Genomic DNA, 14,666 nt, shown 5'->3' with positions numbered 1-14,666 from the left:
GTAAGCTTCGGTGGTGAGGTCCGTAACAAGCTCCAAATGTACAGCCTTCACTGCAGAACAAACAAAAATGCACAGATAAGATTTCAACAACTTACAACCACGTCCCTTTCGATCGGCTATCAAAACTGGGCCAGCATAGTCAACATTACAGTTTTGAAATGGAAAATCTAATTGTGTTCTATTAAGAGGTAGCTGTCCCATTACAGGTTGTACATTTTGAGCTCTATGTCTGTAACAAATTACACATTTGTTAACAACATGCTTTGAAAGATTTCTGCCTTTAAGAGGCCAATAGGTTTGGCGAACGCTAGCCAAAAGTAATTGAGGGCCGGCATGTAAAAGTTTTATATGTTGCATTTGAAAGATAAGTTTAGTAATGTAATGAGAGCCACATAATAAGATTGGATGTTTTAAATTATAGTCGTAGGGGGAATTATCAAGCCTCCCGCCTACGCGAATAAGACCATTGTTATCTAAAAATGGTGATAATGGAATCAATTTATTTTTGTGTGGCAATGCCTTCTTGGACTGTAATAATTTGTATTCGTTAGGAAACATTTGAAGTTGAGCACAATGTAAAATTAAGTCATGAGAACTTTTTAATTCAAATAAAGAGAGATTGCCACACCTTTTATTATTTATGTTTTTAAGGTTATGAACAAATCTACACAAATAGGCTACCACTCGCTGTAACTTAGTAAAGCTTGAGTATTGCGATATTAAAGATTGAATAATTGTTATGTCAATGTTATTGGTTAAGAAAGCGCTACTACGACTACAAGCATTATCTACAGCATCACTACTGCTAATGATGTGAGAAGCTACTTCAGGTAGATCACGCTTCACGACATTAGGCATGACGGGCCATTCATTTTCACTCTGTGTTAAAAATGAAGGTCCAGACCACCATAGACGGGTGTCGCCAATGACGTCAGCTCTTAGGCCCCGTGAAACGAGATCTGCCGGGTTGTCCTTTGACGGCACGTAGCTCCAGGTATGACCACAAGTACTCTCTTGAATTTCGTTGACTCTATTTCGCACAAAGGGTTTTAATTGAGTAGATGGAGTTGACAGCCAACCTAAAACTATTGTGGAGTCACACCAAAATCTACATTTATCTATGTGCAAAGTAAGCGAGTTAACTACTTTTGTACACAGTCTTGCACCTAACAACGCACCACAGAGTTCAAGTCTAGGTATGGTGGTGGGTTTTATGGGAGCTATGCGGTTTCTAGACGCCACAAGTTGAACATGCACCGAGTTTGAGCCAGGGTTGTAAGATCGAATGTACAGGCAAGCTCCATAGGCCTTCTCGGATGCATCTGTGAAAACATGGACCTCGTAAATAGACGATTCCTCACTGGAAATCCAGCGTGGGATGTTAAGTTTATTAAGAAAAGATAAAGTACTTTCAAACAAAAACCATAAGTCACTAATTTCAAGTGAAACCGTGTCATCCCAATCGTACTTTTCTAGCCACAAACGTTGCATAATGATTTTTGCTTCGACGACACATGGTCCCACAAGTCCCAGGGGATCAAAAATTTGGCTTATTACCGAAAGAATGTGACGTTTTGTTATAATTTTAGAATGTTCTATATGAATTGAAAAGGTTAAGTTGTCTGTATTACAAATCCAATGAAGACCTAAAGTTTTAGACTGACAGTTGCCTTGGCCCTGCTCTGAAAAGTCAATAGAATTATTTGGCTCACCAGAATGCGCGCCACTAATTTGAGACAAAATTTCGGGAGAATTTGATTTCCATTTACGTAGATGAAGTTGGGCTGAAGACAGTACCGATGCTACTTGTTTAGCAACATCGATGGTTTCTGAAATTGAACTAGCAGAATGGAGGAAGTCATCTACGTAAAAATCACGTTGTATAGCGGATTTAACGTGACTGTCTTCTAAATTGTCCGCGAGGCTCACTAGACATTTGGTGGCCAAATATGGCGCAGAAGCAGTACCATAAGTTACTGTATTTAAAGTGTAGGTTTTAAGAGGTTCCTTTGTATCGAACCGAAATATGATTTTTTGTAAGGGTCGTTGGATGGGATTTAATTCTATCGCTCTGTACATTTTCTCTACGTCGCCCGAAATCACGTACCTATGTTGGCGAAAGCGTATTAAAATGGAGAATAGATCATCCTGAACGACAGGCCCTACCATTTGGAGGTCATTAAGAGACACTCCTGAAGAAGTGGGAGCTGAAGCGTCGAAAACTACGCGAAGCTTAGTAGTGGAACTAGACTCCCTAATAACGCCGTGATGTGGAATAAAATAACTTCCCTTAGAGCTGTTAGGCATAGAGGCGCAATCATTGTCTAATGTCATGTGACCTAGTGATTCATACTCGTGCATGAAATCAAAATATCGATCTTTGAAGATGGAATCGCGGTGAAAACGTCGTTCTAACGACAAGAACCTACATTTAGCGTTTTCGTAAGAGAGTCCCAGTAAACTTGGATCTTGTTTCAGTGGCATAGAGACGACAAAACGACCGTCGTCCTTGCGGAAGGTTGTCTCAAAAAAATGTTTCTCACATGCTCTTTCCTCTAAAGATTGTGAGTGATTAGGTGAGACATAATCAAGTTCCCAAAATTGAGATAGGTCAGGAGTAGGGGCTAAACTTGTGTGGTTACAGGACTGAAAAGTAGTGCTATTCTTTTGGCATGATACGCTTCCTGAAACCAACCAGCCAAACTTTGTTTCACACAATTTGGGGAGATTTTTACCTAAATCAATGAAATTGGAACCTAAGACATTCCAAAAGACTTCCGCGCCTACCAGGATGTCGATGACCGACGGAATATTGAAATTCGGGTCAGCTAACTGAAGACCTGGGGGAATAGGTACGTGATTAATGTTCACGAAAGAAGAGGGCAGAACATTAGAGATCTCAGGCAAGACATGACACACTATATCTAGATTGTAGGCACAGCATAAAGACTCGATTGTGAGGTTACAAGACTGTGAACTTGAAGAGATATGGTTGTTGATACCTGTGACCTTTGTTCTCGTGCCGCATCGTGACAAACCCAACTTGTCACACAAGCGTTGCGTTACGAAGTTGGCTGTACTACCGTTGTCCAGTAGTAGCCGGGCAGTGTACTTCTCGCCCGAAGTGTTCAAGACGTTCACCAATGCTGTGGACAGTAAAACATGGGAAGAAGTAGCAATCTGCAAGGAAGTAGCTGCGGAGGTAACATTGTCAATAGCAGAAGGCAAAGGATTAATAAAAGGTACTAAATTTTGTGATTCCAAATGTAAAAGAGTGTTGTGTTTACTTTTACAATATTTGCAATGAGTGAGCTTGCATTGCTTAGCAAAATGACCAGGGCGTAAGCAGTTAAGACAAACTTTAAAATCCTTTGCTTTTTGTATACGGTTCTCAATAGACAAAGCTCTAAAAGATTCACACGAAAATAGTAAATGGCGTTGGGAGCAAAGCGGACAATTTAAAAGGTTTTGTTTACTATTATTATAACTGTTATTGTTTGATTTTTTATTTTGTTGTGTTTGTTTATTTAAGTTTGTATGATTATTATTTAAGGCAACCAATATATTATTATTAGACGAGTTATGATTTGTTTCAATTGATTCTAATAAGTCCGCTTTCCTTCCTATAAAAGTACAAAATTGATGTAAAGTGGGTTCAGTAGACAACTCATTGCGATACTCTTCCCAGTGGCGACTTGTTGTTATGTCCAACTTTTTAGCCAATATAAAAATAAGAAGAGTATGCCAATGTTCAGTAGGCTGTTTTAATGTTGTAAGAGCTCTAATGTTTTTATTTATTACATCAACTAAGTTTCTAAGAGAAGTACTGGACTCCCTCAATACGGGCTCAACATCAAATATTGCCTGCAAATGATTGTCTATAAGAAGTCGATTGTTATTATAACGTTCGCATAATAAGTCCCATGCCACATTATAGTTATCGCCGGTAAAATCAATATTTTTTATAATTAAGGCTGCATTTCCTTGGAGTGAAGCTCGCAAATAATGAAATTTGTTAATATTGTCTATGCTATTATTATCATGAATTAACGAAATAAATGTGTCTCTAAACTCGAGCCAGTATTGATAGTTCCCATCGAAGCTAGGTAGATTGATTTTGGGTAATCGAACAAAGTTGTTATTGAATTGTGCATTAGTGTTATCATGTTTGGAGTCTGATACGGAACCTTTGGAAGAAACCCCAAGCAGAGAGCGTGCGAGGGCCACCTGGCTGAAGTACTGGCGCTCGAAGTCCTCGCGCTCCTCGAGCAGGTCCTCGGGGTCCTCCTCGAGCATCTCGATCTCGCTCTGCAATGCATCGAATTCAGTGTACATAACATTGAATCTACTAAAGCGTTCCTCGAGGTCTAATCGTTGCAATTCTGAAATTGTGGATCCAGTGTTTAATAAATTTAAATAATTGGTAAAGATTGTAAGCTTACATTTATACGTGCTTCGTTTTTTAAGTAAAGATTTTATGTCAGCCATTTTGATTTGAGCAAGCACGTGTAAAGTTTAATGAAAGAAAGGGAAATTATGCGTAATAAAATGAATGAATAGCGCGCAAACAGCTGATTGATGCAGTCAATGCAGTTTAGTGCGATTACGTAAGGAAGGCGGGTCCCGTTAGGGTTATTGACCGCGTGTACGTAAACACGAGCTGGCAAAAAAAGACGCAAAGAAAGAGACAGATAGTAGGTTTGCGGGCTGATAAAGTGAGAAGCAAGACGATGAATGAGAAAATATGAATTAAGTTGGCAAATAGGAACGATTTTCGGCAAAGTTGAAAAAAAATAGACAAATAGGGAAGCGACTAATTGGAACGACTCACGCATGAACTGTATACTCCCCAACAATAGGTGACATCAGCTCCAGGATCCTCTTCCACGCGGCTAAGGTGACGACGGTTCCACGTTGTTCCGGTCAAAGTCCACGACGAACGGTGACACGCAGTTGTACAGCGATCACTCAGGAACCAGACGAGTAGACGGCGAGATAAGGACCAATGTGGGAGGGCCGCGTCTGACACCGGTGACGGTCGTGAGGCTGAGTGGGCGTCGGGCACGTACGGAGTGTGCCGGCGCCTCGCGCGGAGCCGATGATGGCCGATCGATCTCGATGAAGCCCGAGGACTCGAGAAGCGCCAACACCAGCATAACATCATATTTTATTTTTATTTTCTTCAAAAAGACAAAGATGTTTTGGGTTAAAATTTATTTCATATTTTGGGTTTGTTAGTTTTGTTACTAAAAATACTTCTGTATATCCGGTGTTGTAAATTGAATCCCATAATTGCTACTTACGGCACCGGATGCCCGTTTTCGCCATCAATCCCTAATTTTTAAGTGACCCTATGTAACACATAACAGGAATAATAATTTTGTTTTCATAGGGGTCACTTAAAGATTAGGAATTGATGGTGAAAACGCGCATTAATTAGGCCCCTGCCTAACATCCCTATGTCTAACATAATTTTGTGTAGGGTCAGGTGTAGTATTTTTTAAGCGGGCCAAAAAAGGTCACAATACAAATCACAGTCCTAGGTGACCCTAGAATAGCATCATCCAGATCCTGATGGTGACTTACCATACCAGAGGCCAGGCGTTTCACTCAGGCGAACTCTCAATCCTACTCTCAAAAGTCGTCTGACTTCAATACGCCGTTTTTACGCCACGTCGACAGGACATATTATGCGCATAACATTGCGAATTGTTATTGACGCAAATTGTTACTTATGATAAAAAAAAGTAAGTAAGTCATTTGAATGCATACAATATGTTAAATGTAATACAAAAGAAAAGAAATAATTTATTTGCTTAAAAACTGGTAACAAAGGATGAAAACAACATATTATAATCGCCTTTTTAGTCCTTTCAGACATGCAAAGAAGAACGGTCACGCCCACAGATATGGATTAGAGCAATGATATTATATAAAAACAAAAGCAGATATGTTATAAGCGCTCGCGCTGTGAATACTCAAATACGTCCCAATTGGGACGTCTTGTGTTTAGTCTTCGAGTGGCCTGCGTCGTGCGCAATCGCGTGCGTACCACACCGTAAGTTCCTGTTCTTACCAAAATAAATAAAAAATGCCATCGTGTGTGTTTCGAAAGTGTACCAATTATGACTCTAAAGTAAACAAAATACAAGGGATCTCTTACCACATGTGATTATGCAAAATTATTTAGTATTTATGTTTTCAATTATTTATGCAAACAATCAAGACGCCATGCGCCATGTTCAAGTTAAGAAAGAGAAAGCGATCTTGTTTTGACGTTAGAGCGATAAGGATGCGTGCGCTACGGACATAGATTAGTTAGTGCAGAATCGTTAAAACTATAGCTATCTCTTTCATTTGCGTGCTATTTCGTATCTTTTGTTTCACTTATCAGTTACATTTGTCAATGTGTGCGATTTGGAATAGCTCGGCACGGATTCAAATCGTAATTTCTATGAACGTAACATATCTATAGTTCTTTAATATCATTGGATTAGAGTAGATACAGCAAGTTGCTCGTCAAAGCGTGCCATTCCGATATGTCCAAATGGACATACGTGGTCGAGTGATGTTAACTGATGTTCATGTAATCCGATTACAATAATCGGTTACGATGATTTTACGAAGACAGTAGTACGAACACGGTAGAAAGAAGAAATTATTTACGGATTGAGAATTGTAATTAACAGCACAAGTAACAAATAATTAATTAGAATAAAGTAGCAGTAGAAGAATTATAAAACAAGTTAGGTCAGTGATCGCGGAAGACTGTGTAACGTCGAAATATACAAATCAAGAAGTTAGGTCAGTGATCGCAGTATAGGATTACTTTACTAGTCTATCCCAAGTAGCATTTTACTCCATTTAAGAGTTCAATAGTCGTTCACATGTACTCCACTAGCTGTGTATGTCAGCTGTATACGAGCTGTATAGCTTGCTATAATGCTTTTATAGAACCAGTTTGGGCACAAATTAGACAGCCTTAAGTTCACTATGGCTGTACATTAGCAGTATAATAGCATTATAATAGCAGTTTAAGTAGTAACATCGGACTTAAGGCTGACTTACGGCACTATATGGGACGCAGTGTGAACCATACAACGTACGGAGTGTAATAAAGAGTAACAAGTGGCTAAATATACAGCTTTCAAAGTTATAAAGTCCGACAAAAGTACTCCAATGCTACCTAAAGTTCACGTGTGTCTTAAATTATTTCCACATTTTAATATTAGTTTGGTATTTGTACGTGAGTGCCAAGAGGGAAACAACTCGGGCGGATAATCATTTATGCAAATAATAACACGGGTTTTAAATACTTAATAATGTTAATGCCATTGGGAATGCAACTTTATCGTGAAATGTATACATATTTACAGCTAAAATTTTTACGCGCCTCTGTAAAAACGCGATATTCATTTTAAAATATTTAAAACTGGCTGAGAGGAAATCTACAATTTTCAGTTTTTGATATTGGATTGGCATTATAATTGTATTACGGTAATTAATTATAACATGAAACCAAAACTCAATCGCTCTATCTGCGAATTTTGTGATAAATCTGCATTAATTTTGGAGACTTATTTGGTAAATATTTTAGGTTATGTAGAACAAAATGGTGGATATGAAATACGGCTATGTGAACTGTTATAACTCCAATTTAATGCGGTGAGCGTATATTAGGTTCACATGTGTTCTGTTAGAATGCTGTTATCTATATGAAGTTCCACATTTGTACCACTACAGCGCTAATGTCTATAAATTTATTCTAATGTGAACTTATGTACAGCTTTAAGATGTACCTAGTTCAGGTCAATTGTGTATCTTTAATTCTTTCAAATACTGAAATTTTAGAGATCCGCAATAAAAATTATTAATGTCCGTTAAATCGCCTAGCCCAGGTACTAATAGTCAAGTATGAATACCTAAAGCATCAGACGGTAGTGTTCCCGGTTTAAATTCGTTTATTATGCTTGACAATTTATTCAAAGCGGAATGAGGAATACGATTTTCAATAGCCCATGTTCTTATTTTTTTTGCGAAAGGTTAAATAATTGTCCAAATCAGAATGGTATATTCACTATCACTAGAACTGCAATCATCACACTCTGATATCTGTATATTTTGAAGGGAAATTTCAGGTTCAGGCATAATATTTTCCTCTGCATCATGTACAGAACCACCATGAACAACTAAAAACAGGCTTGGGGAAATGTGTAATAGAATATCACATTCATGTTCAGCTTAAAGCATATAAGAGTTAGTACTTGTGGACAAATAAACTGCTATTGATGTTAATGGACAACACATATAGTCCTTTTAACAGCCTACAGTGTACATGCGAACCATTGAAACACTTTTGTACAGATAGTAAAAAAAGGTTATTTTAATTATCACAAACAAGTCCTACTACAGCTACTAGCTGTATAACAGTCTAAAACAAGTAAACATAACAGCCTTTGGCTTTATAAATGACCACGTGTGTTCTATTAAAATGCTAGCTCTATAACATCGTACAAGTAGGCCGTTAAACAGCGGTTGCCGTATGTCTACCCTCCTATAATGCTCTTAGTCAGATGGCTGACTAAAGGATAGTTGTTAGAGTATTATAACACCAACAATCGTATAAAAGTATAACTCTACACTAGTCTACACTCCTATAAGTCCCTTAGACAGGTATAGGTGTAATTAATTGCAATAATACAGCTTATACATCACGAGTGAACTGTACTAATGCTTTAAGTACACATTGGAACTAAATGTGAACTCTTAAATGGAGTAAAATGCTACTTGGGATGTATACGACCGGGATTTTGTCGTTTAGAAATATCTTCAAAACTAGGTACCTACCTGACTTAGCTTTATGAAAGAAAGCGTATTGGCAAAACTACGCATTTTTACATTTATTGAAAATAAAAAGCTTGAGTTAATAGTCTTTATTTTATGAAACTAGGTCAGGTACTAGGATATTTAAAAGTATGAAATTAGCTAGGTATGAATTACTAGTAGTACTATTTAACACAATGGAATAACGATCATTACTTTGATATAAGTGATATAAGTACATTAAGCACAATAAAAATATTATTTGCAAATTAATAAGAAAATAATTAATAATATAGAATGACGTTTACCGCTTGCTGTGGACAAAAATATCAATTTAAAAAAAGTAGCTCACTTAGGGTCAAATGGGCGAACTTGTATTCTTAAAATGACCTTACCTAATACACCCACGAAGTTTGACTAACCTTCCGCCAAACACCCTGTATACATATTTAGATAAAACCTACTTTGTACTAAGTAATATGCATGCATACAACATGTTATTATGTATTTACTACTTCAAAATTAAAGCTTTGTCCTCAATTTTACGGATTGCTTGCTCGTCTTGCAGCGTGAACCGTGCAAGGTAAAATACAGGGGGCCCCAGAAAGAAATGCGTGTTAGAAAATTAAAGGAACAAAATCTGTAAGTCGTAGTACTTATTATTATTCTGTGGTATAATTTTCTTTATTACAATTTAAGGAAAATGGAATAAAATATATTTTTATATTTACTTTTTTTTAATTACATCGTCCAAGTAATTTCCTTGACGGTTAACTACAACATTCTTCTAATCGGGCATCAACATTTTGAAAAGCTTTCTTTCAGGGCCACCCTGTATATATATCGCGTTATAAGACAATACACCGTCTCCGTGCCAGCATCAGTGCTAGTTGAGCATTTAATATGTCACTATCAAGACTACTTCCAGGTTTGAAGATAGCTCTCGTCCAAATGCTCGTGGGCCCGGACAAGGCCAAGAATGTCGCGGCCGCCGTGAAGGAGATCCACAAGGCCAAGCAACAAGGCGCACAGCTGGTCGCTCTGCCGGAATGCTTTAACTCGCCAAAGGAGAACAGTAAGCACCTGGCCATTTCTTTAAGGGTAGTCAATCATCAACGGATTTAAGTTGCGTTCGGTGTTTCGGTGATTCGGGTTCGCGGATAGTGGACGCAGCGTTATATGAAAGCAAACTAAATTCTGTTGCGTGTGGTGTGATGCGTCTGCGGTCAATGTTATGGGTAGTAGGTACATTACATTACCTATACCTACTTAAGTGACTGTGATATTATTCAGTAGGCTGTTTGATGTGACGTATTAATCAGAGGTCGCGGGTTCGTTCCAGCACCTTACAAGCATTTGTGTGCATGAATTTGTCTGGGTGTTTTCTAATAAGTGACACTGCGTTGTTTATATTTCCATGTGTTACTCTTTCAAATTCTTCCAGTTTCTTAACTTTTTTGTCCACGGACCTCTTAGGAAACCAAGCACAATTTTAAGGACCCCCTTAAATAAAAAATCTGCAATTACGAGACTTTTGGTGGCATTTATTTATGATTGTTAAATGGTTCATATAGGCTGCGGACTCCCATACATATGCTTGTCAGGGGTCCGCGGACCACAGGTTTAGAAACACTGTGCTAAATTTAGTTAACTCCGTGACAGTGAACGCAGAGGAAGTGCCATTCGGGGAGACGTGTCGCGCGCTGTCGGCGGCGGCGGCGGAGGCAGGCGTGTGTGTGGTGGGCGGCACGCTGCCCGAGCGGCAGGGCGGCGCCCTGTACAGCACCAGCACCGTGTGGGGCCCCGATGGGGCGCTGCTGGCGCGCCACAGGAAGGTGGGTATGTTAGGGCGCTGCTGGTGGGCGGCACGCTGCCCGAGCGGCAGGGCGGCGCCCTGTACAGCACCAGCACCGTGTGGGGCCCCGAAGGGGCGCTGCTGGCGCGCCACAGGAAGGTGGGTATGTTAGGGAGCTGCTGGTGGGCGGCACGCTGCCCGAGCGGCAGGGCGGCGCCCTGTACAGCACCAGCACCGTGTGGGGCCGCGACGGGACGCTGCTGGCGCGCCACAGGAAGGTGGGTATGTTAGGGCGCTGCTGGTGGGCGGCACGCTGCCCGAGCGGCAGGGCGGCGACCTGTACAGCACCAGCACCGTGTGGGGCCCCGATGGGGCGCTGCTGGCGCGCCACAGGAAGGTGGGTATGTTAGGGCGCTGCTGGTGGGCGGCACGCTGCCCGAGCGGCAGGGCGGCGCCCTGTACAGCACCAGCACCGTGTGGGGCCCCGACGGGGCGCTGCTGGCGCGCCACAGGAAGGTGCGGTATGTTAGGGCGCTGCTGGTGGGCGGCACGCTGCCCGAGCGGCAGGGCGGCGCCCTGTACAGCACCGTGTGGGGCCGCGACGGGACGCTACTGGCGCGCCACAGGAAGGTGCGGTATGTTAGGGCGCTGCTGGTGGGCGGCACGCTGCCCGAGCGGCAGGGCGGCGCCCTGTACAGCACCAGCACCGTGTGGGGCCGCGACGGGGCGCTACTGGCGCGCCACAGCAAGGTAGTGTTCGAGCCTGGTTTCCACCAAGTGGAGAGGACATGTTTTATCATCATAATTTCAGCCTTAAGACGTCCACTGCTGAACAATGGGCCTCTCCCAATGATTTCCTTTTTGACCCGTTGGTAGCGGTGGCCTGCATCCAGCGCCTTCCTGCTACCTTTATGAGGTTGGTTACAACGCATTCACATGACCTCTCCGCTCAGCCTCGGTTTGGAAATATGTTTTGTTATTCAAACACATCACACACTGCAGATAGCGTTGTGGTGTTATGTTTTACTTTTTCATGAGAACTGTAACATTTCAGAGTACCTGCTATACCTAGACTACTTAAAAATGATTACAGGTACACTTGTACGACATAGACATTCCGAAAAAGTTAAAGCACAAAGAATCTGAGATGCTATCGGCTGGAAACCAGATCACCACCTTCGTGTTCAACGGCGTCAAGATCGGGCTCGGCATCTGCTTCGACATGTGCTTTTCCGAGATGGCAGAGCTCATGGCTCAAGATGGTCAGTCAAACTGCATTTTCCCCCCTATAAATACCTAAACTCTGTAGTGAAAATTTGTAAATAGTACAACCCGGTCGAGTAAACTGCGCACCTGGCAGCCGTGACGTCACATCGATGCCCTGGTACGGAACGGGGCGAACACGTAGTGGTGTGCGGGTGAAATGGGATGAGATTCGCATTCTAGCGAGGGGTGTGCGCAGTTAGCTCGATTGATTTGTTAATATTTGTGTCGTTAAGGGTACTAATAGTTTTGTAACCTGCAGGATGTTCCCTCCTAATTTTCCCCGGTGATTTCAATGTCACGGCTGGTAGGAGGTACTGGGAGCTAATCGGCCGCATTCGCGCGCTCGACCACCAGCTGTGGGTGGCGCTAGTGAGCCCCGCGCGTGACACCAGCGCTGACTACCAGTCCTGGGGGCACTCCATGCTCGTGGACCCCTGGGGAAACATCAAGGCCCAACTGGACGAGAATGTTGGGACTATACTGGAAGATATTGGTGAGTAGCATTACTTTAGGGCCGCACTAGTAAGCCCTCCGGTGTGAGACTGCTAAAGTTAGAGAACAAACTTTATTTTTACAGACCTCAATGTCGTGGAAGAAGTGAGAAGACAAATGCCTATTAAGCCTCAGAGGAGGACAGACTTATACAACACCGTGCGGAAGATGAAGATGTCTTCATAAAAATGTAAATGTACGTTCTATGCTAAATTAAATGACGTTTATTATTAACATCTTTATATTAACACATTGATAAGTACTCATTAAAGTTTTGAATGTTTAATCTCAATCGGCGTTTTATTCTTCAATATATCCACCACCTCCTGAGCACACCCCCAGAACAAGGTCAAGCCGCTTCCACCTGCAAGTAAGGCAATGAGTGAGACTTTGGTCTCTTATTCTTTTTCCACTAACGAAGGCTAGGTTCTGGTAAAGGCTAAGAACTCACCGTGGCCGTAGTTATGTATGACGAGCTTTCCATTTCTTACTTCGTGGTCCAGTCTGATTTCATGCCTCCCGGGCCTGAGACCTACCCATTGCCGGACCAGTTTTGCGTGCTGGAATCAACATTTATTTACTTAATAATAATTTGAAAGCAAATTAATTACCTAGGTACCTAATACCTATATTATGTAGACTGACTATTTTTATAGCGTAGGAGCACGGTTAATTTATCAAACACTAACAGCATATCTATCCCTTATCCATTACCTATACGTAGTACCTAGGTAGAAGGATCTTAACAATTGATAGTCAGGGATAGTCTCACCTCTAGTCCAGGGATGATCGTCCTGCAACCGTTATGAATGAAGTCGGTGTCCGTATCATTTATTTTAGTGTTGTAGTCATGCTCCTGGTGCGTCCCGCCCAGCACACAGGTTTCCGTACTGAAAAATACCACAAATTATACAAAACTTACAGTTTGCTATAGGAAAAGGTATAAAACATATTTGCTACTCTGATGATTCTTACTTTGGAATGATGTAGTTTCCGCCATCTTCAACAATGACCGCGTTGACCCATGGTGCTATCACCTAAAAAAAATTTTAAAAGTCGATCACATATGAATATCCACTCAATTTCAGTAAAGTAACCTAATTACAAAAGTAAATAATGTATTAAAAAATAAATAAAAAACTTTACCTTTGAAATCTGTCCCCTTATAGGGAATACTGAACTATCTGGTACCAAATTCCTAGCCCCTAGGCCAGTGCAGTTCACTACCACGTCGAAATCGGTAAGTAAGGGATCATCCAAGGAGGTAATTTCGGCCCGTAAGATTTTCCCATTCGCGCATTTGAATCTTTCAGTAAAATACTTTAGGAGTGAAGAAGGATGGAGCACGAAGGTAAGAAATGTCATCCCTGATCTTTAAAAGAAAAAAATGGGACTTGTACTTAATGTTATGTGTAATTTCTTACATCCTGCACCATTTTTTTATATTTTGTCAAGAAATTTAGACAATATTGAGAATAAGCTTACCTGAACTCTACATTGTACAATTTGCTATAGTAATTTAACTGAGTTTCATTAAGTTGGTGGTAACCAAACACCGAATTAAGCCATTTTGGAGGTTGTTGATATTGGATGTCCCGATAGAATTCATAGAATGGTATCAAGCAAACGTTATTTCCTCCTTCAAACCAGATTTCATGCAGAAAGTTATAAGTTTCAGCTCCCCATTTTCTGTAAAACATTATTTTAAATATCTGACTGTCTGCAAAACATTTTACAACACTTTAACTTTAATAAAAAATTGCCATTAATAAAATTTCAGGCGCTACCGTTAACACAAAGTCAAGAACAACAAACGCTTCTTCATTGCACAGATTAAATTTAACGCAAAGTACGCAAACACAATAAAACTCTTACGCTAATAAGTTTTCTGAAGTAGATCCGCAAAGATACGGGTACCATAATCCTCCAGACCCATCAGCCGTCGTGTCTGGGGAGAACTCATTAGAAACTATCACCACCTAATGAACATAGCAATATAATATGTTAATAAAGATAAATCTATTTTTGCTTAACACAATCTGGATGTCTCCTACCTCTGCATGTTTGTAAGCCTCCTGAATTTTGACCGCAGAAGCTAGTCCATTTGCTCCAGCTCCTAAAACAGCAATTTTCACTTTCATATTGATAAATTTTTGAAGAAAAATTCTCTAGTTCATCGACTTTTAAGTGGCTATCAGTTCTTATCACCATACAGGTCAAAGGTAATTAATGCGAGTAAGTAACCAATCTCTAGTAAAAAGGAACGTGCGTGTGAAAGTGCTTTATAATA

The 14,666-nt window shown here is 40.8% G+C and overlaps 2 protein-coding genes across 3 annotated transcripts; one reads left to right on the top strand and one right to left on the bottom strand.

The window, feature by feature from the left end:
* Nucleotides 1-9,678: 9,678 nt before the first annotated feature.
* On the top strand, nucleotides 9,679-12,668 carry LOC135079503 (omega-amidase NIT2-like). The gene is made up of 7 exons (XM_063974159.1): nucleotides 9,679-9,898; nucleotides 10,486-10,658; nucleotides 10,774-10,896; nucleotides 11,012-11,134; nucleotides 11,712-11,880; nucleotides 12,144-12,377; nucleotides 12,462-12,668. Exons 1-7 carry the CDS (start codon nucleotides 9,727-9,729, stop codon nucleotides 12,560-12,562), a joined length of 1,095 nt encoding a protein of 364 aa, XP_063830229.1. The 5' UTR covers nucleotides 9,679-9,726; the 3' UTR covers nucleotides 12,563-12,668.
* LOC135079221 (D-amino-acid oxidase) lies at nucleotides 12,584-14,553 on the bottom strand. 2 transcript variants are annotated; one of them, XM_063973809.1, is made up of 8 exons: nucleotides 14,431-14,553; nucleotides 14,252-14,355; nucleotides 13,862-14,065; nucleotides 13,523-13,748; nucleotides 13,352-13,413; nucleotides 13,149-13,266; nucleotides 12,828-12,936; nucleotides 12,584-12,740 (listed from the first exon to the last, which is right to left on the bottom strand). In XM_063973809.1, exons 1-8 carry the CDS (start codon nucleotides 14,515-14,517, stop codon nucleotides 12,643-12,645), a joined length of 1,008 nt encoding a protein of 335 aa, XP_063829879.1. In that variant the 5' UTR covers nucleotides 14,518-14,553; the 3' UTR covers nucleotides 12,584-12,642. The 2 variants fall into 2 exon arrangements, with proteins under 2 accessions (XP_063829879.1, XP_063829880.1); XM_063973810.1 differs by lacking the exon at nucleotides 14,252-14,355 and having other exon boundaries at nucleotides 14,431-14,523.
* Between the last annotated feature and the right edge of the window lie 113 nt (nucleotides 14,554-14,666).

Source organism: Ostrinia nubilalis, chromosome 16 (assembly GCF_963855985.1).
Source record: "Ostrinia nubilalis chromosome 16, ilOstNubi1.1, whole genome shotgun sequence".
NCBI classification, from domain to species: Eukaryota; Metazoa; Arthropoda; class Insecta; order Lepidoptera; family Crambidae; genus Ostrinia; species Ostrinia nubilalis.
Note: the sequence above shows the minus strand (reverse complement) of the source record. Positions and strands in the feature narration are given on the sequence as shown.